This window comes from Haemaphysalis longicornis, unplaced genomic scaffold (assembly GCF_048455015.1).
Source record: "Haemaphysalis longicornis isolate Haplotype H1 unplaced genomic scaffold, Haemaphysalis longicornis Haplotype H1 scaffold_1, whole genome shotgun sequence".
Classification (NCBI taxonomy): domain Eukaryota; kingdom Metazoa; phylum Arthropoda; class Arachnida; order Ixodida; family Ixodidae; genus Haemaphysalis; species Haemaphysalis longicornis.
In genome coordinates, this window is record NW_027526203.1 from 150,456,224 (window position 1) to 150,482,634 (window position 26,411).

The window sequence follows — 26,411 nt, forward strand, 5'->3', positions numbered from 1 at the left end:
TTCTAATTCGTTCACCTTGTTGCTTATAGACTGTGCATTTAAATGAAAGCAGCGAAGGTAGCAGCTTTTTTCGGTACCAAAATTATGGACTAACTCGTTTAAGGACACTTGCCCCAAGTGAACCATTTGTTTTGGGTACTCAATAACACAGAAGCAGCTATTCAAGTACTCAGAGCATGCAGGTCGTCCTCAGAAGTTATGACAATGGAGGGATCACCAGGCCTTTATCGGACTAGGATCTTTCCGTTGGAGTGCCGCGCAAATACATAGCCTGCGTCCTCCGCCCAGGCTTTAGCATGGTTCCGAAGGATTATCGCATGTTTGGTCATATTCTCAGTAATGCTGATTCCTTCCCGATGTTCCCTTAAAAAACCTTCCTTTTCTCCAACCAGGTATCTCTCAGTTCCTGCCTTGCGAATCTTATGATCAATCCTCTCTCCTTTCCCGGTAGTCCGCTCAGTCGGTGTAGGGAAACAACGTCAGTATGAGTCAGTTCATCCATGTCAATTTTCTTTGCTACTTCAGTACCTTTACTTAGCAGATTCTCATCCTTGCTTTCAGCACCACCATGGATTACTAAGTTAAGACGTCTGTTACGCCATTTACGCATGGACATCATAATTGGCGCCTACCGAAGTGTCTCTATATGAAGTGCCATGTGTTCACACTTTTATGTGTTGTAGTGAAGTAATTTCCCGCAAAACTCCAGTGCAGTCAGATGCTCCACGTCGATAACCAAGCTAGTTCGCCAATTATTAGCCATTACGTCCTTGACTTCTCCAGGCAGAGTGGTCTCGGCGAACGCGGAGACAGCGTGCTTGCTGAGCGGCCTTAAAGGAGCCATGAAGAGAAAATACAACTTTGTTTAATTTGAAAGAACTCGGATTCAGTATCTCACTCAGCTCGATTAGAGCCACAAAAGATGTTTTTTAACGAAAAAAAAGCAAGAAGTATTTCAAAACTTTCAAATTTTGCGCCACAGTGACGTGTTATGAGCAAGGATGACGTCATACGGATCAACAATAAAACGTAATTTTCAGTGCGTTAACTGCACGTTAGCATCAAGTGATGCGGTCAAATGGAACTAGAGGTCCTATTTAAGACGTCCAGTCATGTGCCGTCGCGACAGGTCAGTTAGGCGGCCGCCAATCGCACAAACAAGGTTCCGTGACGTCATAGAAAAGTTGCGGGAAATTGGCTAGGGAGTCGCGACTGCTTCACACGTTTTCTTTAATATCTCCGTTATTTGTTCGAAGATTGCGATGATATTGGTATCATTTTTCTCGGGACTAAGCAGTCTTTCTAATAAACCCAACTTGTATTTTGCCTTCATGGCTCCTTTAAGTTGTCCGTCTTGGCCTGCAGCAGGAACAGGATGGTCTGCACAGGGTGCTTAGGCACGGGCTTCACTGTCGAGGTGCTTGATTATATAGATGCCGTAGGGTGCATTGGTTTCCGCGTTTTTCTGACGAATTGTTGAAACCCATCGCCTGAGTCAGCGCCACTTGGTGTTCAATAGAGCTCGGTGTCCTCCGTGTTGTTGTCAGTGGGGAGTCCGTCGCTGCATATTCTCGGTGATATCGCGAACTGGTCATATACCAAACTGTTTTTTGTTCATGTGTAATGTAAGAAATATCTAGAAAGTAATTTCAAGGTTTGCCCCACCCAAAAAATGGCGGGGGCCATCTCTACTGATGTGATACCTGGGGAGGGGCGAAACAAGCTGTGTATAAGTGTATTCTTTGCCGCCTTCGCGTTTTTGCCAACGGAGATGAAACCGTTTGGGGGTAGAACAACGAAATGGAACGTTCTAGCACAAGGGTTTGGAGAACGAGTGTACGGTTTTAGTACCGTAACTAACGCGACGCGCAAACGAGTGTCCCGGTGTTTTAATACCGGGACTACGTCGACGATTACTGGAGTCGGCGACATGAGACGCCGAAGGCACGAGCCCCTATGGGGCTTCGCCCCTAACTACCTAATCCGCACAATCTCAATTGCGGGGTTGGGGGTGAGTTACGCGCAGTTGGGCTTGCTCAATACGTGTTGTACTTGCTGTTATACAGACGGGGCATTTCTGGTACTACTGGCATTGTGTTTATGTACGGACTGGCCAACGCCGCCTGTGTAAACATTGCCTAACGCGTCGCCCGCTTTCCAATGGCAGCGGTAGGGACGCTTAGTTAAGGCACCCATCCGGTATGTAGCGCGCGCCGGCTGACGTCCGGCCTACGTCACTGCTCGCCAATCGCGAACTCTGCATCCACTTCTACAGCGTGTGTCTGTGAGCTCGCCTCGAAGGCGTCGGAGCGCCACCTGCGTAACACTAGACAAACTGTCAACTATTTTGCATAGTTTCCGAAAAGCGGCACTGGCTGGCGGACATGAAAGCACGTAGGAAGGCTACGGAGCGGGAAGGAGTAGGAGAGAGCAACAGGAGAGTGGATGTTTGGCCATTTTTCGCTCACGCGTCAGGCAAGCATTACACAGGCGGCGTTGGACTGGCATTGCCGTTTATGGAAGTTTATGTTTATGAGCGACTATCGTAGAACCCGGCGATTCCCGAGTGGGCCAGCATACTGAGAACACTAATGGGCACAACTCGTGTTCAGTTATTTCTTGTCATAATTAGGAAATTCAGCGAGAACTTCTACGCAATTAGGAACTCCCGCGTGCTTTTAATACATGGGCTCTTACCGACGCCTGTGGTTATGGGAAAAGGCTCGAAGTCGTGTTTTATTGAAACTCTTCCGAAGGGAATTGTACCAAGCTGGTGCGCTCAAACGAATACTCACCAATGAGAAGTGTTATCTGAGTAAGTATGAAGGGTACTCATAAGTCACAGTTTTATGATAAATAACGTGGGCTGGTACAGGGAGGCGCGTGGTTTCAGTTACTCCCAATAGATGGTGAAAGCTATGGGAACGTGGGCATATTGAAATAAATTCCACGTACAGAGAAGGGTAAGATTCAAACTTCAGCTTGCGTCTTTATACGCGTCATAGGGCAAAATACTGAAGTTCGTTTTTGGACAACTGAAGGCCAGCATTTGTAAATAAAAACGAAGTGGATACACCAAAGGGGTGCTGTGTCATTGAGTAATTTGTTCAAACATAATTTTATCAAAACCATGATTGTCCCTATTACATGTTTGTTGTGAAAAAATCTTCTAATACACCGTTTAGATAGCTGTATAAGTTACATATATCAACAATAATCAGGTAAATGTAGCAACACGTCTGCGATAAAAAGAATTATGAAAATCTCTTTCAGCAGTTTTCGCTGTCTTTCGGGTGTAATTTTGGACATTTTCAGCAATATTCAGCTGTTACACTACAATCAGGATGTGCTCATGAAATTTAAAACCACAGTTTGGCTCGGCGTTGCCCGGTTAGGCATTTTTGGCTCGTCAGGCATGTCATTTAAAAAAGTCTTTTTAGGGTTTTACTGGCATCGCATGGGGAAATCCTTCAAATTTATTTTGTGTATTTCCACTAATAACACTTATTAGCAAACATCAATTATCAAAGACCAATCAGTGTAGCATTACTGGAAAATGCCTCAGGACACCTATTTTGTACCGAAATGCAGAATCGGCCCAAAATAGTGTTGGTTCGGACAAAAGTACAAAGCTACTTTTCAGATATTCGTAAGGGCTGCGCATATCCGCAAAACAGCACATGGATTTAGCATCGGAGGGCGCGATAATGAGAAATGTACGATAACACCATTTCCCCATTTCCCTTTCTTAGGGGTAAAATTTCGGAATATCCCGCCTTATCCCCTACCTCATGACATGAATGTGCTCCCGTAATTTCAAGTATCTAGTTGTACGAGTTTCGGTTCGGCGTTGATGAGTCAGTGGGTCGGTCAGTCAGTGAGTCTGCGAGAGTCAGCCAGTCATTCAGTTAATCGGGTGCTTCTCTTTATAGGTATAGATTAAGAAACACTATTCGTACTGATTGATCAGAAGACAGTATTGTCAATGCATTGTGTCAGCTTCATTAGCGCATTACTTAACGAGGTGTTTGTAACCTTGTTTACGCAGCTCACCGAGGCGCGGTCGCAGCAACGCGATAACACGGCTACGGAGACGAAAGCCTGTCAGACGGATGACTCCACTGACTTGCGGGTATGTCACCGTCGTTGCCGTGTTAGCTCTTGCATCGCGCTCAATAAATCGGCAATTTTGAATCGGTTTTACGCAGGTCCGGCAAATGTTACTCGAGCGACTTCAGCAGGCGGCAATGCGGAGCATTGGCTGCCAGACGTCAGCCTATGCGACTGGCTTGCCGTGTCCCAACATTGACCTCCGGGGTCTCCAAGAATTTCGACGGCCTCCAGGAGCATCAACCACTTTCGTGGAAGTAATGTACAAACCCTCTGAGGACCGCCGGGTAGGTGCACCATCGGAGGCTTCTGCAGTTACCGTCCATAGCGCAAACCTTGCCTTAAGCTGCGACCATTTGCGCCACCATTCCGTAGGCCTTTTCTTCACCCTCGTCCCTCCAAGGGGAGGGGGTACGGTGTTGTGGTTTACCATGATAATTGGAATAAAACCTGGGGAGAAGGAAGATCCTCCTAGGGCTGTGCACCAGTGGGAGACAAGGGCTGGGGAAAAGGAAGAGGAAGGATGTGATCGCGATACTGACTGTTTCGGGGGTTTGATGAAACTAGTGCTGCATCCTCGTAAAGTGGTGTGTGCTCGTTAATTGTTGCCGTAGCAGTATACAGGTCCATCTGAGTGTTTGACGCATGAACATCATAATTGGCGCCACCATACTGTCTCAATATGAAGTGTCATGTGCCCGCACATTTACGTGTTGTAGTGAAGTAATTGCCCGCAAAACTCCAGTGCAGTCAGATGCTCCGTGTTGATAGCCAAGATAGTTCGTCGGGAATTAGTCCTGCGTCCTTGACTTCTCCAGGCCGAGTGGCCTCGAAGAACGCCGAGACACCTTGCTTGTTGAGTACCCCTAAGTTATCCCTCTTGGCCTGCACCAGGAACAGGATCGTGTGCACACATTCTTTTGACATGGGCTTCGCTGTCAAGGTGCTTGGTCATGAAGGTGCCGTGGAGAGCATTGGTTTTGCCCTTTTTCTGATTAATTTTTGAAACCCCTAGACTGAGTCGGCATCACTTGGTGTTCAGTAGAGCTCGGTGTCCTCGGTGTTCGTGGCAGTTAGGAGGCCGGCGCGCCATATTCTCGATTATATTACGGGCTGCTGATACATCAAACTGTTTTCTGTTCCTGTGTTATCTAAGGAATATCTAGAAAGTAAATTCACGGTTTGTCACCCCCCCCCCCCCCCAAAAAAAAAAATTCAAGGGGCCATCTCTACTAACGTGATACATGGGGAGGTGCGAAGCAGGCTGTGTATAAGTGTATTTTCGGCGCCTTGGCGTTTTTGCCAACGGAGATGAAACCGTTGGGGCGTAGCCGACGAAATGAGATGTTCTAGGGTGAGGTTCATGGATACCGAGTGCACGGTTTTAGTACCGTGACTAACGCAAGGCGTAAACGAGTGTCCCGGTGTTTTAATTCCGCGACTACATCGATGGTGACTGGAGATGACGACATGAGACGCCGACAGCCCGAGCGCCTAAGGGGTTTCGCCCTAAACTATGTAATCCGCACAATCTGAATTGCGGGTTCGGGGGGGGGGTGAATTCCGCGCTGTTAGGCTTACTCAATTCCTGTTGTACCCGCTGTTACACAAACGGGCATTACCAGTACTACTGGCATTGTTTTATGGACGGACTGGCAATGCTGTTTGGGGAAATTCCTGTTTATAAGCGACTATCGTAGCACCCGGTGATTCCCGGGTGGGCCAGCATACTGAGAACACTAAGGGGGCGGAACTCCTGTTCAGTTATTTCTTGTCATAATTAGGAAATTCAGCGAGAACTTGTGCGCAATTAGGAACTCCCGCGTGCTGTCAATACATGGGCTCTTACCGACGCGTGTGGTATGGGAAAAGGCCCGAAGTCGTGTTTTATTGGAACTCTTCCGAAACTAATTGTACGAAGATGGTGCGCTGAAACGAATACTAATCGATGAGAAGTGTTATCTGAGTAGGTATGAAGGCTACTCATAATTGACAGTTTTATGATAAATAACGTGGGGTGGTACAGGGAGGCACGTGGTTTCAGAAACTCCCAATAGATGGTGAGAGCTATGGGAACGTGGGAAAATTGAACTAAATTTCACGTCCAGAGAAGGGTAAGTTTCAAAACTCAGTATGCGTCTTTACACGCGTCATAGGACAAAATACTGAAGTTCGTTTTGGGACAACTGAAGGCCAGCCTTTATAAGTAAAAACGAAGTTGATACACGAACGGGATGCTGTGTCATTCAGTAATTTGTTAAAACATAATTTTCTGAAAACCATGATTGTCCCCATTACATGTTTGTTCTGGAAAAATCTTCTAATACGTCGTTTAGATACCCGTATAAGTTACATATATCAACAAAAATCAGTTCAAATCGGAACTCGCTTGCAATAAAAATATATTTATGAAAATCTCAGCACTTCGCTCTCTCAAGGGAGTAATTATTGTGGCAATTTTCAGCAATATTCAGCTGTTACACTATAATCGGATTGTGCTCATGAAATTTAAAACCATATGAATGCCCAGTTTGGGTAGGCGTTCATGTTACTGGTTAGGGATTTTCGGCTCGTCAGGCATGTCATTTTAAAAAAAGTCTTTTTAAGGTTTTACTGGCATCGCATGGGGAAATCCTTAAAATTTATGGTGTGTGTTTGCATTAGTAACATTCATTAAAAAATCCAATTGGATAAATCAGTCAGTGAACAATTTAGTGGAAAAATCTCTCATGACACCTATTTTGTACCGAAATGCAGAATCAGCCAGTTTGAATGCATGACAAAACCACAAAACTACTATTCACATTATCGTAAGAGCTGCGCATATCCACTAAAATCACATTAATTTTGTAGGGGGAAATGAGGAATGTACGAAAACACCGTTTTCTCTTTTGCCTTGCTTAGCGGTACAATTTCGGAATATCCCGCCTTAGTTCGCCTCTGCGTCATGACGTGAATGTAGTCCCAAAGTTTCAAGCATCTAGGTGTTGGAATTTTCGGTCGGCGTTGATGAGACAGTGAGTCGGTCAGTAAGTGAGTCTGCGTGAGTCAGTCGGTCATTCACTTAGTCGAGCGCTTCTCTTTATAGGTATAGATTAAGAAACACTATTTATACCGATTGATAAGAAGACAGTATTGTCAATGCATTGTGTCCGCTTCATTAGCGCATAACTTAACGAGGTGTTTGTAACCTTGTTTACGCAGCTCACAGAGGCGCTGCCGCAGCAGCGCGATAAGACGGCTACGGAGACCAAAGCCTGTCAGACGGATGTCTCCATTGACTTTCGGGTATGTCACCGACGTCGGAGTGTTAGTTATTCCTTAGCGCTCAATAAATTGGCCATTTTGAACCACTTTTACGCAGATCTATCAATTTCTACTCGAGCGGCTCCAGCGGGCCGGAATGCGGAGCATTGGCTGTCAAACATCAGTCTATGCGACTGGCTTAGTGTTGCCCAACATTAACGTTCTGGGTCTCCAAGATCATCGACTTCGTCCAGCAGCCTCAACCACTTTCGTGGAAGTAATGTACAAACCTTCTGATGAGCGTCGGATAGGTGCACCATCGAAGGCTTCTTCAGTTTCCGTCCATACCGCAAGCCCTGATGTGGGCGATTTGGCCAAACCGTGCGGTGAACTGGACACTGCAGTGATCTGTCCACCCAGTCCAATGGCCCGTAAGCAGGTTCGGGACGGGGAAACCGAGATAGGAAAAGAAACGGGCTCACTTGAGGGCCGTACGTGCGGAAGCCAGACACTCGATCCGGAGTCAACAAGGTCAGTTCTGCAGGAAATTCTTCGATTTGGCTCGAGAGTTATCTGTGTGGCTGGTATATTTCGATGTGCCAGTTACGTAATCGTTGATTACAAAACCTGCTGAAGTGTTGTTACCATGATAACAGAAGATGCACTGGTTGCGCGAATCTTAGTTCGTGATCGGCGCATTTGCAAGATGTTTTATCATGTCACACTGCTTGCTAGCATGCGAACTCGCTCATTTTGATTGCTACTCAGCCGGTACCTTTTTTAAGCAGGGGAGGGTCTCCTTAGTTGAATTATCTGGCTTCACTACTCTCGTGCAAATTCTGAGTTATTATATCCAATTGCTCTTCCCTGAGAACGCTTGCTGTGCAGATGCCAAAAAACAATTTAACAACTTCCATATTTCGTGTCAACAAACCAGAGAAGGGGTAATCAACACACAGAACGTGCACCGTTATGGAAGGGAGCAGCATTTGAAGGGGTGTTAACGCTCAGGCGGAGACATTCGACATGCAGTTTTCAAAATTCGAGAATGTATTATTTTTCCGGGGCAGGAACTCAATACTGGTAACTGGTCCACCCACACCAATGGCATACGAGTGTGTAGGGGATGAGGGAGGCGAGTTAGCCAAAGAACCGGAGTCGCCTGAACCTCGTACGTGCGGCGGCCAGACACCAGATTCAGATTCAACAAGGTGAGTTCTGCAGGAAATACGTTTAATTTCGCTGGAGAGTTACTTCTATGGCTGGTGTATTCCCACATGGCAGTTAAGTAGTTATTGATTGAAATCCTGCTGGAGTATTGTTACAATGCTAACAAGAGAAATGCACAGGGTGCATGAACTTTTGGGCATGCTCGGTGCGTATGCAAGATGCTTTGTCATGTCTCTGCCTACAAGTTTGGTAACTCGCTCATTTTGGCGGCTACTTAGTCGCTACTTCCTTGTAAGTAGCGGACGATCTGGTTTTACTAATCTCTGTACAAATTCTGGGAGTCAATATTTCTTATTTGTCTTCACTTACGCAACTCGCAAGCAAATGCCCAAAAACAGTTTAACAATTTCCAAATTTTCTACCATACCTGTGAAATGGTAATCGAGACACAAAAAGTGCACCGCTAATGAAGTGAACATAATAACACTCAGCCGGGAATGCTCGATCTGGAGTTTTCAAATTTCGGGAATGCATTATTCTTGTGGCACAGGACCTCAATACAGGTAACGGCTATGCCCAGTCCGATGTTATACGAGGAAGTTGGCGATGGGGGAAGCGATATAGCCAAAGAACCGGAGTCGCCTGTACGTTGGACGGGCGGAGACCAGTCACCAGATTCAGAGTCAACAAGGTCAGTTCTGCAGGAAATACCTGCGATTTGGCTGGAGAGTTACCTATATGGCTGGTGTATTACGACATGCCAGTGAAGTAACCATTGATTAGAATCCTCCTGGAGTGTTGTTACGATGCTAACAAGAGACATGCACTGGGTGCATGAACTATTGAGAATTCTGGGAGCGTATATAAGATGATTTATATGTAACTGCCTACTAGTGTGCTAACTCGCTCATTTTGACGGCCACTTAGGCGCTACCTTGAGAGTTAATATATCTAATTCAGGGGTGAGACAGCTGCGGATACTGCGCAGTTTTGATACAAATCTGATTTGCTGCGCCAAGCTGCTCCAAAAGCATAGAAACTGCGAAAATTGCGCCAAAATCTCCGAAAGAAGCAGTGCAGCTACGGTTTTAACGCTCGCGAGTTTTAATGGAAAAAATGCCGACGTAACGTCATTTCTCAAGCAGGCTGAAGGTGGTGCTATTTTTAGCGGGTTGATTGATACCTTCGTCAATCAATCAATCCAAAAAATCTGGTGCTAACATAGCAAAACTTGCCACAGAAATTGTTTTCACGAAAGTCCCATTTTGGGGTTGCACGTTTTATATTCTGGATATTTCCTTAGTTTCCTTGCCTAAAACCGTTGCAAAGTGCCATAGAAAAACACTTCTCAACTGAGGTGACCAGCTTGTTGCGCAGGGTGACGAAACAACCGAAATGTTTGGTTCAGTGTATCTCCAGAACGACACTACCGGGCGGCGCAACCTTGATATAGTTAGATGGGCCGAGTCCTTTCATCCGCATTTCGGTCGATTTTTTTACCTTCTCGCATGCACCCAAATTGCAGAAAAAAGGAAGACGGTGAAACGATGAAAACAAAAGCTTCTATTGAATTTATTGCCGGGTCCACAGAAACCGCGATCTCGATCTCTGTGTAATGCATTTGTTCAGGTGCTTAGTGCGCTTCGCCGATCTTGTCCGTGGTTTAGGTTACGCGTGCGACTGGGTTCCAGTTCAGTCGTTTTAACTGTTGCGGTACTGAACAATAACGTTGTCGTGCCAGTAATGCTTGAGAACGTGGGCCAGGTTACGGGAACTTGTGCGGCTCGGAAGACGGAGTTCAGGGAAAACAACTTCACCGTCGTTCGCCCTTGAGTGTGAAAGACGCTGCGTGCGTCTATAATCGGTGTTTTTGAAGCGAAATTTCGGACTCATTGCGGTGTTACAAAACGCTAAGTTATAGCTGTTGGAAAGCGAGCTCACAAGCGGCGGAAATGGGACGGTTGACACTCCAAAAGTTGCGGCGCAAGCTGCATCGTCGCGAAGTTTTTGGGCACCGCCCGATAGAGGAACTGGTTAATCTTGCACGCGGTTCATAGTATTTACTCATGTGAAGTTACATTTCATGCCAACAGCATACTGGCCAAATTATCAGCATTACTCTAATTACGATCGTCATAAACGTGCACCTCGGGGATGGAAATTGCAGAGTTCGTTACGTGCAACGACTGTCTCCTCACTTTGCGCACATTTAGCTGTGGCTCAACACTTGTTCGTACAACGCAGTCTATGATTTGAAAATAATGATGTCAGCATTTAAATGATAATAAAAATACCTTTATATTGCAGTATTTTTTAATTCGGTGGTATTAACCGCTCTCTTCATTGTCAATGCATACAGCCTCCATAAAATATAAGCGTGTAAGAAGGTACTTCAGTTCGTATCTTAGCAGACTCAGTTTAAAAAAATGTTTCCTCAAAGGCTGTTTTAGTATTGATAGTACTCCAAACTGATTAAAAATTGTACTTTTCCCCGATTTTCTACAAATTTAATTTTTTTAGGCTCCTAAAATCAAGTGTCCGTAACTGCTCCAAAATAAAATTCTGCTCCAGAATCGGTTTGCGCTGTCTTACCCCTGCTAATTGCTCTTCCCTTACGAAACTCGCTATGCATATACCCCTAAACAATTTAACAATTTCCACATTTTGGGCCAGCCAACCTCTGAAATGGTAATCGAGACACAAAAAGCGCACCGCTATAGAAGTGAACACGATAAAAACGGATGTCAACGCCGCAGATGCTCGACCTGCAGTTGTCCGAATGCGAGAGTGTATTATTCTTGTGGCGCAGGAGCTCAATACAGGTAACTGGTCCACCCAGTCCGATGTCATGTGAGGAAGTTGGCGACGAAGGAAGCGACATAGCCAAAGGACCAGAGTCGCCTGAACCTCGTACGTGCGGCGACCAGTCACCAGATTCAGAGTCAACAAGGTCAGTCCCGCAGAAAATACCTTTGATTTGGCTTGAGAGTTACCTACAGTGTTTAACATAGTTGCTTTTAAATTGCAAGTATTGATGTCGGTCCGTTGGCTTCCTGTGCAGTTAGATCACAAGCTTGTTGTCCGATATTCTTAGCGACACATCCAGAAAGTTAATAGCAGATGCGGAATATGAATGGGAGAATGAAATGTTCTTCTGGGCGTTGATGAAAGCGGTGATAAATTTTAGAAGTTGCTCTTCGTCGGGGCACCAAATGAGAAAAATATAGTCAATGAACCTTTAATAAAAAAGGGTGAAACTGTGTGCTTCTTAAGAATTATAATGCTATGTGGCTATGAAAATAGCAGCATAGTTGGGTCGTATTTTTGTTCCCCTAGAGCTCGGTCACTCCATAATAGCTGAAAGTGATGTAAACTTTCGAAGGGGAATTTCCTTGCGTTCGGTTGAGAAGCCGGCAGACGTGAACCGTTGACATTTTAACGACCGTGAACCTCGGAGGTGGTGCAGCAGCACGGGCTCCAGGTGGAAGTCTACCTCTCATAATAGTGCCCTCACGCCGAGACATTACCACTACCAAGCGGGTGAGCTGGGCACAATTTGTGTCTCCCATTGCTACCAGTTACCCAAACTACCCCCCCCCCTCATAAACCATTACCTACAGCTTGTCAACAATGCACAAAACTCCGAGTGCAAATAGCACTACTCCAAACCAGAATTGTAACAACTGAGGACTCCCAAACAGGAAACGCGCCGCACAAACACAAAAAACCCAACCGTCCTGGCCGAGAACAATGACCACAAATGGACACGGGTCCTCTACCACCACCCACAACGAAGGATCCACTAAGCACGACACTCGAAGTTCCCGCAGCAAATGGAGTTCATACGCTAGATTACTTTGATTTCGCCGAACCCCACTGGTTTCAGGCAGCCATAGCAATTCTAATGGAGACAACGAGGAAAAGACTTGATGCGCAGTATAGTGCCCTACAAAAGGACCTATAGAGATTACACCCAGACGTACGAGTATTGAAGCAGGATATACAGTCCCGTAGGCAAGGAAGAGAGCGCTGCACAATCCGCACCACCAACCGCGAACCCACCTAGCAGACGCAGCCTCCGCAGTAAAGGAGCGGTTAACAGGAGCTTGATGCACAACTCAACCCCTATTCAGGAACCAGCTCTGAACTCCTGAAGGCCCTGGAGAAGAAGTAGCTCCAAACAAAGGGAGGTTTTCCTCACCCTCCGAACAGATTATCTCTCAACCAAGAATCAGACCAGGAGATTCAATTCTACGAGCTACAAGAGGCGATATGACACAGAAAGTGTAACAGTGCCCCGGGCCCAGACGAAATTACAAATACGTTTATTGCCAACTTTGATGACCCCACCATAAAAATCCTATTCTACCATTTTAACTCCTTCTGGATGAAAAGAAAACTACCGCATCAATGAAAGGTGGCTGAAGTTCGCTTCATCCTAAACAACGGCAAATTGCCACCCATCAAGACCTTGGGGTCGATATCACTAATATCCTCGATTGGCAAAATCATGGAGGGAATCATACTGAAAAGACCTCAAAACCACCTTCACGCAACGCAACAAACGCCGGACACAATGACTTGCTTCAGTAAAAATATTGTGACACAATTAAGATGTACTTATTCAACAGCTGCACACTATTGGTACTTTTTTTAGACTTCAGTTAAAGATTTCATTCGATTGCACATGATATACGGCTTGTTAAGTTCCCATATTACGAAATAAGAGGTATTGCACTCTAGTTGCTACGGGGTTATTTATCTAATCGGAAGCAGTTTGTAGTTATGTCTTCAGATACTGAATGTACAAAGTTTGGTATCACGCAGGGGTCAATATTAGGACCAATTGTATTGCTTTTATACATCAATGACAGACACTATTCCACACACGCGGAAAACTGTTTCCCGTGTGTGTCTCTTTTGTGTGTTTTCTCTTACGTGTTTCTCTTATTTCCTTAACAAATTCATGGCTCGACAGCCAATCACGATGGCTTAGTTCCAACAGCTACAGCTGAACATTACTAAAACGAAGTGTTTAGTGTTTGCTCTATTAACAGAACGGTTACTCTTAATAATACACCTAATTTTGAATCTACACTTTTGGAACAAGTTTCTGATCAGACGTTTGCAGGTGTAGCTTTCCTGAGAACCTTCGTTGGGGATGCCACACTAGTTCTATGAAACATAATATTGCGCAACGCATTGGTATGCTGAGTGTGTTTTAGCGCTTTTGCCCACAGAAAAAAAAGCAACTGTATTTTCCATATGTGCACTCACGGTTACATTAGTAATTACTTGTAAGGGAGTTGCGTAAAAAGCGTTCATGGTAGGCTTACATCGCATGCAAAAGAAAGGCCTGTGGTTCATCCATAATTTCTCAAGCTATGCCAACACATTTCCATACTTTCAACAAGATTGCATACTTGTTGTATAATGAAGAACTAGGTGAAGCGATTGTTGTGGAGTTCAATGCTGACCCAGAACTTTCTCTTTTCAATTACACAAACACTGAGGTGTAATATAATATCCAGCATAAAACCTTTTAAAAAATGCAAACTTGAACGAATTATAGCACTCAAACACTAAAATGGCAAATTCCTAATCTCTAGAATAGTCACCCTGTAGTTTGGCATGTATGAGCCCACTTACTCGGTAGCTGCTTTTCGACAGAAAACGAAAATGTATTTCATACCTCAACTGTAATATTTTAATGTAATTCTGTGTGACTTTGTGTATATGTTTACACTAGTTTTGTTTCCTTTGCAAAAGCGGAGTGATTACACGGTAATTTTATATTAAGTTTGTTACGCAAGAAAAGAGTGCATCTCTCTTCAGTTATGTCTTTGTAGTAGGTATCTAAATTCATTACGCTGAAAGTGCCCATGATATTTGTATTTATTTAGGCATGTATAGCTGTTTGTATCCTTGTCGCTTGCGCTGTCAAGTGCTACGGACCTAGTCAGGTGACTATTACAGTGGCCATTTGCCTCAGCACCGTGGTAATTTCTTAATGTCAAAAGTTCACTAAACAAACAAACAAACGAACAATCCCTTGCTCAGTGAACATGCAATGATAGGTATATCATCGTTCAGAAACATATGCTGAGAATGCTTAGTAGGGTAGGATATGTATATGAAGAAACCGACACCATTTTGGGCAGGTTTGCGGAAGTCTCCGATTCAGCCCAGGTTGAGAAACAGGCAAAGCGGTGCATCAAGTTACATATCACAGGAAAGTGTTGAGAATACGTAGTCTGGTTGTAATGACAATTACTACGTGGCCGTTTTTCTAGTAAGAAATAGCGAGGAAACAAACCAAGGGCAGTTCTTGTGCCCCAAATACAGCAATATGCAAATAAACGAAATGTCAGGTGATATGGTGAGAAAATGCCCTGCGCGAATTCATTGGCGCGTATTTGATTCCTTGCTCTCGCGAAGCGGAACCTAAATAGGCCGGTAGACGCGCATAACTGCACAAGCTCCCAACAAAGTGTGGTATGAAGGTTGTGTGACTCCGCCTGCTATAAATGTAGATCAGAGAATGTGTCGCAGAGGAAAATTTCTATTTTTACAGGAAAAGCCCGCCGCGTCCTCTCTCGCAGTCAGTTGAAGGTTTTGCAGCAGAATCTTCCGTTGGAGGTAAGTTCGCTTCTTTTATGTTGCTTGTGAAAAGCTTCCCGTGTGTTTTTATTGTGCCTGTGAGCGTTGCAAATAGACGTAATGTGTAGTTCTTTAAAAGTATGTGACCGTTTAAGTTCTTTCAACTTCTTCTTAAACCTTAAGCGCTTACATAAGGTACCCAACCAACGTATCCAGTACTTAAGTTGCAAAGTACTTAACCAAAAATTGCTGCTCTGTACTCATTAGGTAGTTTGAAAACCTCCTCAAAAGATTTTTCTCTCTTTCCCGAGTCATGGCGTTCATTGGGCGCTTGAATTACATCCATAATGGCATAGTAGAGGCTGTTGGCCGCTTCTTTTCTGTTGCATCAATGAACGCATTCGATATCCACTTCAGGAAGAAGCCACAAGGGAAGCAGAATCGAATTTGGGATAGTGTTGTAACACTTATTTGGGCTCCAACTCATGGGGGGTCTTACTTTCCGGAGGATCGCCGAGGATGCCCTAGACCCGTTTGCAGAACAGTTCCTGAGGGCAGACGAACTTTTAAATTTTCACGAAATTACCCAACATTAGAGAGTAACGCGTAAGGTTCTTCCCCCGCCTAATGCACAGCTTAATAAAGGAGCCATGAAGAGAAAATGCAAGTTGGTTTTATTCGAAAGATTTCGTGTTTTATAGTGCCCCCAGCGCTTGTCCGGATACAAACGGTGCTTTATTCACTGAGAAATTAAACAATTTAGGTTAAAATTTTGATTTTCCCGCTCAATCGTGCGTTTTCGTGGTCCCAAATGACATCACAGGAACCGACCGCTCTGCAGCCTTAGAGTACCTTCATTCACGCATCCGCCGTACAGGGTAGAGACACGTATACGCTGGCGCCGCCATTTTCGGTTGCTCGCTCGCCGCCGAAGCAAGTCGTTGTGTCAAAACCGCGCTAAAATTATCGCCGCAACGCGGTTTACTGAAGAAGTTTGAATCATATTGTCTGTTTCGCGTTGCTAGGTCTCGTGGGAAACGAAAAGAATAACGCGTTGAGCCCGTTGGCCCAATTGCGGCGGCACGGGACCGTTCAAAGGTTGTCTCCACCCTGTACAGCGGTGTTGGTTTGTTCCCGAGTTTCTTTACGTTCCGTAACCATGGAGGAAGAAAAAGTTAGGAGACGGCATGACGTCACGCAGCTAGCCTTCGCAAGCCCAGCTCCGTTGAAGCCACTCCCTCCGCCATTTCCCTTTCTCAAGCCGCCGCAGTCGGCCCAGCACGTGACCTCCATGGTCGGGTGGGCCGGCGGCGGCGGCGGCGGTCTCCGACTCCGGCGCATCTCTCGTGTTTCGTTGGCGGTAGCTTTTCCCCGTCCTTCCTGCATTTGTCTGCTCGGCTATCTCATGCTCGCGTGCGGGCAGGAGTGCCGCGTACGTGCGGAAGACAAAAGCCGTGGAAAAAAAAACAACATATAGCAGGCTTCATGACAACGGGCCGCAGAGCAGTTTCGAGCAGACGAAATTGAAGACTGCGCGGCGGCCCATACAACGGCGGCGCGGGGGGGGGGGGGGGGGGAGGGGGGAGGGGTCACGTGGTGCAGTGACGCCTGGGCCGACTTCGATTTTACTTTTTATGTATAGGCTTCACGTTTGTCCGGCGGCGCCGTCTCCTAACTTTTTCTTCCTCCATGTCCGTAACCTAGATGGCGCCACCATACCGTGGGAAGCGTTTGGTTTGTTTTTGCCCGCACTTAAACCTGGCTTGTTTTTGTTCTGGGAGAAAATATTCGTTCCCTGAAACAGTGCTCGCTCGACAAATGGGGTCACGTAAGACACCGTTGCTTGCGTCAATCGGCCAGTGTCGTCTGAGACAACTCCAAGCCCCGTAGTGCTGTGCAGCTAAACCAAGCATGCTGTGCGCAGTAAGAACAGCAGAACGCATCAGTACTTCTATGTTTACATGTGCTTTCGTAACTTCCACTGTTTGTCCCATCATTCTTATTGCTTTGTAAAGGATGTGCCCTAAATTTAAGCGCAAATCGCTCGTTCGTCTAGTTTGTAAGCTCTACCTAATTTGCGTCTGCTTCTGCCAGCCTCCGCCAATCGCAAAGCTTAGCTCATGTGACATCATAGGTTCTGTTGCGGGAAATGAGCTGGTGGGTCGCATGACCATTCCCGTTTTTCCTAATTGTGTAGCTTATTTGAGCGAAGTTTACGTTAAAAGTGGTGTCAGTATGATTCTAACGAGACAATCTTTTGAATGAACCAAACTTGTGTTTTCTCTTCATGGCTCCTTTAAGAAGAGGTCTACTGGAGGAAATAGCAAAACGGGGTCGGCCAAACCCTTTATTACACAACAAATGGCACCCCAAAGTATACGACTCTGGATTGAAGAGCTGTGACAGCATCACGGACCTCGTCCACATGGTGGGGAAGCGTCCCTTTCACAACAAACAGGGCACCCTGGGAGGTCCTATTACTCAGCCGGACCTCAAGCACTCAGCGCAAAGTCATCGGTCTCGCCTTGGAAGCGGCTGTGTCCCAAGGGATGCCGGCCGACAGATGGGAGGGGGGGGGGGGCGAAGGTTAATCTCTGCTTTTGTTTGGTGCAAATGAATTTTCTTATGTATGTATATGCTCCGACGAGAAAATAACACAGCGCCGCTTCGTGCTGTTGATAGCTATAGCTTTGACGATGCTTCCACAGCCGAAGTGAAGGTGAAAGCGTTTATCAGAAATGTTGCCGAGTCGATAATTCACATATGGCTATGTGACCGCTGTATCCACATACTGATTCTGTCTCCTGTGGTGGTGCCACAGTAGTGTGCATCTGCCTAAATGTACCAAATCTCTCTGGCAAACAGCAAAAATTCAGTGGATATACATAAATAAGTGGCCCTACATTTGTTAGGCAGGGGCTCGGCTAACTTCAAAGAGCAAGCCGTTAACCGGTAAGAACGACCAGCAATGTTTCATGCCCAGAGTAGGCCGGGGAATCTACGCCTGACGTTTTCTCAGGCAACACGTCAGGAAGTTTAACAAGACACGACTGCCTCACCCCCGAATGGGAAAGGCGTCGAAAGAATGAAGGCTGGCTTCCTGGGAAAACATGTTCATGAATTCTGAAGGAATTATCCCTAACGACAGGCGCTGTAGTGAAGAGAACAATGCCGTCATGACTACTCATGAAGTGTATTTAGTCGGACGTGACGAATGCCTGTTGTGGCCTAACTGTTACTGTAGGAACTGGTCCCTGGACTGTTAAGGTAGCGTTTCTCGGAATTTTTAATTACATTACACAGGTATCGCTCTGAAAGTATTACAGAAGAAATGTAGGACGCTATTGCCAGAAACCAATTTTTTTTTTCAATGCATGAAACACATTGAGTTTTTACACCTAAGTTGCGACGCCACATTCACCCCGCTTCTCTCCAGCCAACGTGGTGTTCGTGCATGATCTCAAAAACAGCAAGAAAACCACGTATCTCAATTAGCCTCAACGCTGGAGCGGTTGACTTAAAAACGACCGGTTTAAGCTCGAGAGGGCGCTCTGTGTGGAGCATTACGACAAATCAAGAAACGTAGAACCCAATGCGACGCCTATAGCTTCTGGTCGTCCCGCCTATGGGGTACTACGACTCAAGAAGTGCTAAGAGGGGGCAGAGACAATGCGACAAAAGTCGTCGCGCGAACAATGGTAGCGCACAACATCGGCGTTTAGCCAGTCCCGAATCGCTACACAAAACATTTTGCCCTGGTTATCGGCACCCGAAAAAGACGCAACAACAAGATCTTCGGGAGCGACCATTGCTAATTCCGTTCCAGTTAAAATTTATGACCGTTGGTCATAACCTATTTCGCACGCACGAGTGCTGCGAAATAGGTTTAATGACTTCCGCCTGTGTCATTGGGAAGTATATGCACAGATCACTTGATTCATCAGTTGATAATGTTGTTGACGAGAGGTGCACAAACCATACCCAAACAAAAATGATGGCAGCAGTAGGCATAAGTGTGCTCTGCCTCTCACTGATAAGCTCATAATCTATTACACTCTTACAGGAAGGATTGAACATTTTTAGGCATCCGCTGCTGAATCATGATTAGTAGATTCTGTTGTGGCTGCCGCTGAGATATTTGTCTACTGAACGTTTTGTTTAGCGCTGGTGCTGGTCAACCCATCCTTTTGTGAGTTTTTCAGTGGCACTGTCCCTTCTGTAGAAGGAACAAACCCTAATAGTCATTTTAGTAAAAAAGTGTCCTTGTAATGTTGTGTCCGTACTACAAACTCCGATTTAGCTCCCATTCAGTCAACGGTCTTCGATAAGTGACGCATTTTAAGTGCGGACCCGTTTAAGGCGATTAATATGCGTCCGTCGCCCCAAAATACCTCGAAGTGTGAGGGAAGGTGGCGAGAATGACAGGAGCCCACGAGTAGGTGTTGGGAGGGCGCTCTTCAATATATAAACATGGTTATGGAGGTCCCGGGGATCGATCCCTTTCCCTTACACGCATTGAAAGCAGCAACCTAACCACTGGGTCATCCAAAAGCCCGTAAGAGTGCGGGGTTAGCAGCGTCAGGGAGAAATACCATGTGCAGCCAATTCAAAAGAAGACAAAATTACTCCCACCTCCCCTCCCGGGAACTCCTGTGTAGATCAACCTAACGGAAACACTCCTGTGTTTCCGTTAGGTTGATTCTCCCATCGCGTGAAACGTGCCGTGAACCCCCTGCCGCGGCTATGACGCAACGTGGCGCGGCTATGACGCAACACAATCCAGCACAATCCACTTTAATCCAATCCAATCCAATCCTATCCTATCCAAATCCAAGCCAAGCCAAGCCAATTTAATCCAAACCAATGCCCCTCGCGAGAGATTGTTCGCTATCGGAGAGGAGAGGGGGTGAGCGGCGGAGAGTGCAGCTCGCGTGGCGAGGACAATGGGGGAGGGGTGTGGACGGACAACGACAACGCCGTATGGAGGGACAAGGCGAGTGAATGAGATGCCGTCGCATCTAAAACACTTTTCGTGTCCGAATCCCACCTGGGTCCCTCGAGTTATGAAACCGTCGTCTATCCGTTTGAGCTGTCATATTTTTCAGGGCGCGCAGAATGTTTGGGGGGTTCATTCCATTGCGCCGGCTTTGGCTTTAAACCTGGCCGCGTGTTCTAGCGCGTCCTAACCCGCCCACTATGGGAAATGCGTGAAAGCCTGCGGGCGAAACGATGCCGCCCTGCCAGCATGATGAAGAAATTTCACCGACAAGCACGGAAGTAATTGCGAGGTGCAACCGCCGGGTTCATAACGAAGGCAGAGGGGCCGCCAGCTCTTCTGTTCGTCCAGCCTTGCACCACTGGTGCAAGCTGCGCTTATATATTTTTGCTATCAAACTTTCGTAGGCTACTACCAAGCACTGTCGTTGTAGAAGGTTCATGATGGGTTGTCTTGCAGTGGTTGAGTTTGCAAAGGAACAGTTGCTTCTTTGGCCGGTATGAAACCTTGTACTTCGAGATCGTCCACCTGCCCCGCTCACCGCCTCTTCCACGGACCAGGGGGGTTTTCTGTGCGCAGAGAGATTGGAGAACAGCTGCCCTACGCGCGTTGTGTTGGACGCCGTGTTTGCTAAAACTCAGCTCAGACGTGTATATGAGGGCGCGATGTGTGGTCTCTTAGATTAAATTTACCCTGGCGTTCCCATAAACACCGGGGTCAAGGTCATGTCACGGAAACCCCCGTTGCAGTGGAAGCCACAGTTTGTATAACAAACTCCAGGAATGTGGAACTTTCGTAGGCAGAGTTCGACTGGTTTTAATCACCCATGCAGCATACTGTCTGCTGTTCAACAGAAACCACCAAGCTGGCTTTGTTCTCAAGACTATGAACAACGCTTCCTCCGTGGGTGTCTTCGAAAGTGAAGGAAGTGGAGAACAAAATGGCGCTTTCAATTAAGACTGCACGCAGCTGCAAACAACGGCCAGGAATGCGAAATAAACAGTTCCTTGAGTATATCTCTATCGTGACGAGGATGTGGCCATCCGCTACTGTCAATGAGGACCCAAGCCTGCGGCAAATCTATGGATTATCGCAACGCGGCTTCTTAAAGTCCTCGTGTCGAGATGGTCTGCGCACACTCGCTCTGATCAAGGGATAGCTTGTTTGGGGGTCGTTTTACCAGGGCAGGAATAGACTGCGTTTACGCTGTAGGGGGTGCAAGAAACTGCGACCGGCTAGCCGAACGGTACGGTTTCTTATCGACGAAACCCGCTTCCCCTTAGTCTTCTTCACCACTTCAGTGCCGGTGCATCGCCTTATTTGTCGGATTGTCCGCGGGAAGGCCGCACATCCAGCTTTGGGTGTTTCGCGGCCATTACACTCGGCCACGCTGCGAATCTGAAAAAAAGGACGTACGTAGTGATACGTTAGTCCGTTCGACCAATTCTTTTTCTCATGCGTGGCATATATGCAGCGAACTTGTCTGTTCTCCGCCTATCGATGCCCATATCGCTTTGAACAGTAGCGACTTGCCAGATTTTCTGTCCTAAGCGTTGCGTAATAAGGAATGGTCCCTCAAACTTTGGTAGTAGCTTGTGGCCTGCTGTCTGCACCCCTCGCTGAACCCACACCTTGTCACCAACAGCATACTGCGGTGCGCGTCGATACGGATGGTCACAGTACGCCTTCTGCGTCTTCTGTACGGCTCTAATGTTGTTTCGAGCTTTTCTCCGTATATTGATGTACGCCTCCGGCCGATCGACGGTTTGTCCGCCGTTTTCGCGTCTATCTAAGCCGGCTACGACGCTCAGCTTCGGAAGTTGCCCATAAACGATTTCGTAGGGTGTTGTTCCCGTCGAACATTGGACGTATGTGTTGACCGAATAGGCGGCTGACTGCAAGTATTTGTCCCAGCCTACTTCTCCGGCCTTGTTGGTCTTCACATACGGTGCCAGTCGCGCATGGATGGTCTGGTTGGTCCTCTCCGTAAGACCGTTCATCTGTGGGTGGTAGGGTGACGAGAAGTGGAGCTCCACTCCCGCCTGGCGAAGGAAAGAGCGTGGCTGGTCAATGCGGCACGTGGTGTAATAGTATTATATGCAGCTTCTTAGGCAGTCCATGTCTCCATTCAAACTTTGCTTTCAGGAAGTCGATGACGGGACTGGCAGCCAGCGAAGGCCCGGCCACTTCCTCGACGTACTTAGGCAGGTAGTCCACGCCCACAATTATGTATCGGTTGCCGCCGGCCGTGGTGGACAGAGGCCCCACATGGCCAATGCCGATCGTGTGAAAAACCGTCTCTGGAGGTGGGATGGGGCTGAGCAAGCCGGGCTGCCTCCCATGAATCCTCTTGTATTGTTGGCAAACTTCGCAGCTCGCGACGTATGCGGGCATTTGACTATGCATCTTCGGCCACTAGAAGCGCTCTTGTACCTTCCGTAGAGTTGCACGCTGCCCAATCTGCCCTCCCTCAGGAGAGTCGTGGATGGCGTGCAAAATCTCCGAGTTCAAGGCCGCAGGGACTACAATGAGCTGGTAGTCTTTGCTGCGATTCTTGCGCCACAAAAGGGGGTACAGTGTTTCATTGCGAAGGACGAAGTTAGGATTTGCTGATGGGTTGGCGATTGCGTCAGTTACCGCGGCGAGGTGTGGGTCATCTCGCTGTGCTCTAGTCACGTCTCCTTGGGCGAATAAAATCCAACTGTCACCACGATAACATGGCGAGCACTCCCCGGTGGGGTGACGGTGGGGCCACCTGGTTCAATGTGCTTCGGCGATGGCGTACGTGGTACGTGTACTCTTGGAGCGTAATGACCCAGCGGGCAAACTGGTGCTTCAGATGGCGTTTCGCTGACACCCACCTCATGTAGCGTTGTCTGTGACCACCGTGAACTCCCTACCAAACAAGTAATGTCGAAATTTCTCGTCGACGCTCCAGAAAACGGCTAGGCACCCCAGCTCATTGGAATGATTATGCCGCTCGGTGTCCGACAGTTTACAGAGCATACGTGACGACGTGCACCTCTCCGGCTGGATCGCGCTGTATAAGCACAACCCCAAGGCCAACCTGGCTAGCATCGGTATGGACTTCTCGTGACTCAGTCTTCGTTGAAATGACTTAGCACTGGGAACCGGTGAGCTCCTGTTTGGGAGCTAGAAAAACGTCTTGTTGAGCAGCTCCCACACAAATCTGGCGTTCTTGTTCGCCAGGTCAGTAAGGAAAGCGGCCGCCGATGCAAAGTGGGGGACGAAATTACGTAAATATGAGGCGACGCCAAAGAATGACTCAACCTCTTGCAGGTTGGTTGGCGTTGGGTAATTTACCACAGCGGTGATTTGTTCTGGAAGCGGCTCTGTCCGTCTGGAGAAATCCTGTACCCCAAATATGGTATAGAGGTAGCCCCGAATCATTTTTCACGGTTCAGGCGGAAGCCAGTATCGTAGAGCCGGGTGAGAACGTGGTCTAGATTTTGTAGGTGCTCTTCTGGGGTTGAGCCAATAACTAAGATATCATCCAAGTAGACGACGCAGTGTCCCCAGGACTGAATGCATGGCCCTCTGAAGGGTACTGCGTGCTGTTCGCAATCCGAATGGCATGCGGTTGAATTCAAAAAGTTCCGATAGAGTTCGGAAAGCTGTTTTGTTATTATCTTCTTCCTAAACGGGAATCTGCGAGTATCCAGCATGTTGGTCCAGGGATGAAAAGAACATAGACTTTCGGACCATGTCGAGGGCGCCGTCGATGGAAGGCAACGGGTATGAATGAGGTATGGTGTGCTTGTTCAGCTCCCGGTAATCGACGCAAAATCGGATCCTCCCGTCCTTTTTGCGAACAAGGACAACAGGGGCAGCCCAAGGACTGGACGAGTGCCTGGTAATTCCTGCATTGAGCATCTCAGAGACCTGCTCTTCAATCACTGTCCGCTTTTTTTCGGCATAGCGCCGTAACGGTACACAGACTGGCGGATGATCGCCCGTGGGTATTGAGTGGGCAAGAAGGTTTCTACCGGGCAGGTGCGCCCTGTTGTCGGCGAACAAAGCTTTGTGGCGCTCGAGCAACAATGCCAGATCATCGGGAAGAGCTGATTCAACTTCGTCGATGGCGGGCGACGGCTGTCCAATGGTAGAAGGACGCAGATGGACTTGTCCGCGCTCAGTGCGTACTTCTACGTAGTCCGCCCCCAAGATGACGTCTGCTGGTAGGTCTGCAATGACCGGAACAGCCGTTGACGACCTGCGGCAAGCCCCCGTCCGTATGGTCTGGTCAAGCGCTCCGACCGGCAAGGCAGAGCCGCCTGTGCCACCTAGAGGTGGCTACGTCCACTGCTTCATGACGTCGTCCGAAGCATGGCGTTGGTGGATGGCAGTGCGTTCAGTCCCGGTGTCGACCAGGGCCGTAACGTCGCCAATTCCCGCCGACATGCACCTGGAGCATGGGCAGGGGAGGCACTTGGTAGCGCATTTGCGGACGTGGCGCTGGAAAAGTCCTGTACGAGTGGCCCGGGCGCCCGCGCGAAAAGCATCCCCGCGGCTCGCCGATCCTTTACGTGGATGGACCGTTCGGTGCCACTGCGGCTGTGTTAGCGGGAAGACGGCAGTGAGTGGTACTGTACTGCAATTTTGCAGGCAGACGGACGAATGCCGGTGGGTGTAAATCTGGTGGCTGCAAGGTCAAAATTGCAGCATGAACAGGGTCCGCCAGGCCGTCTAAGACATACTGCCTGGCAGCACGAGACTCCAAAGCACTATTGCAGGCAGAGAGAAGGCGCAGTTTGTAATAGACGTAAATAGCGACGTCCTCGAGCGGCGAGCACGCGTTTGCATCAGGCGGTCATCGTGAGCGGCCGACAGGACACCAAATGCCGTGATAAGTGCCCCACTCCACCTTCCCCAAGTCGAGTGTGAGGAGCCATCATAAAGATGCCACGCTCGAGCAGCATCGCGCAGTCAAGTAATGGCCGATTGACGTTCAAAAGCTACGCATGGAGAGCGGCAAAGGCGTCTATTTTCTGCAGCCAAATCTGGGACAGCGGCAACCACCGAAGAAGGAGCCGCCCTGCACAGAAACGAAGAGGAGACGCAGCCGGTGAAGTCGCCAAGCCGTCGGGTCAACTCGCCGATGGCTTGTAGAATATCACCGGAGCTAGTTGGGTTCGGCGGCGCACTGATGCTCGTTTTGCGCCCGTGCACGCTGCCCTCGGACGAAGACACTTGAATTTCTGGGAAGATTCGGCCGCTTCGCAGTACCGTCCCTGACGCCGGAACACCGTGAGGGAGTTGGGTCCCAGGGGCGGGGTCCCCTGGGCTTTGGAACATTGGCGGCTGCGCCATTGTAAGAAACTGCGACCGAGTAGCCGAACGGTGCGCTTTCTTCTCCGCGAGCCCCGCTTCCCTTTATCCTTCTTCACCACTTGAGTGCCAGTGCATAGCTTTATTGGTCGGATTGCACGCGGGCAGGCCGCACTTCCAGCTTTGGGTTGAGAGAGTTTCGTGGCCATTACAGCGGTTAATTCCAGTGCGGGCAGTAAGGTGACATCTTCGAGGGCATTGTATAATTATAAAATGTTTGCGTTCGCAGTGTTCGGAATATGTACGCTTCGGAACTTGATAGGGAGGGGTGTGACGGAGGAATGGAATCGTATCGAATAACATTTATCAGCAGGGATGGTTGGAGGCCGAATGGAGAAAGCGGAAGAATGATGAATGATGCCTCGTGAATAAGTTTTCAATCAGCGGAAGATGTCGTTAAGATTTTACTAAACAAAAAATATTCACCAGGTTGAAATTATGCGGAGGCAGGAATCCGCACGACATACGTGTGTTTGTCTCTCAGATTGTGTGATTGGACGGTGTTAGTTATGTATATGGAGCTCCAGTAATCTGTCGAATTCCAAATTTGCGGGAAAGCATCTCTCAGTGAATACAATATTCCCAGTGCTTGCTATTCCCTGACGCGCGTTTCTCATTGAGACCCAATACTCCTTGCAGGTCGTGGCTGGAGAGTGGTGGAGCCGGAACCTGCATCGGAGGACTCTGATGATATCGAGGTCAGTGCCACAGTTGGAATAGCAGGCAGGTGTCTAGCCCTGGTATTGTTTTGCGGCTCCTAGAAAGGCGTGCTGGTGAGCCCACAGACCTGGGTTGAGGTCAGTGCCACAGGTGGATTAGCGGGCAGGCGTCTAGCCCTGGTATTGTTCTGCGGCTCCTAGAAAGGCGTGCTAGTGAGCCCACAGACCTGGGTTGAGGTCAGTGCCACAGCTGGAATAGCAGGCAGGCGCCTAGCCCTGGT

General features: G+C 47.8%; 1 protein-coding gene across 1 annotated transcript; it reads right to left on the reverse strand.

The window, feature by feature from the left end:
- Nucleotides 1-1,329: 1,329 nt before the first annotated feature.
- On the reverse strand, nt 1,330-22,528 carry LOC144155154 (uncharacterized). Its single transcript, XM_077686431.1, has 3 exons — nt 22,262-22,528; nt 22,042-22,164; nt 1,330-1,380 (listed from the first exon to the last, which is right to left on the reverse strand). The coding sequence occupies exons 1-3, from the start codon at nt 22,526-22,528 to the stop codon at nt 1,330-1,332; spliced, it is 441 nt and encodes a 146-aa protein (XP_077542557.1).
- Between the last annotated feature and the right edge of the window lie 3,883 nt (nt 22,529-26,411).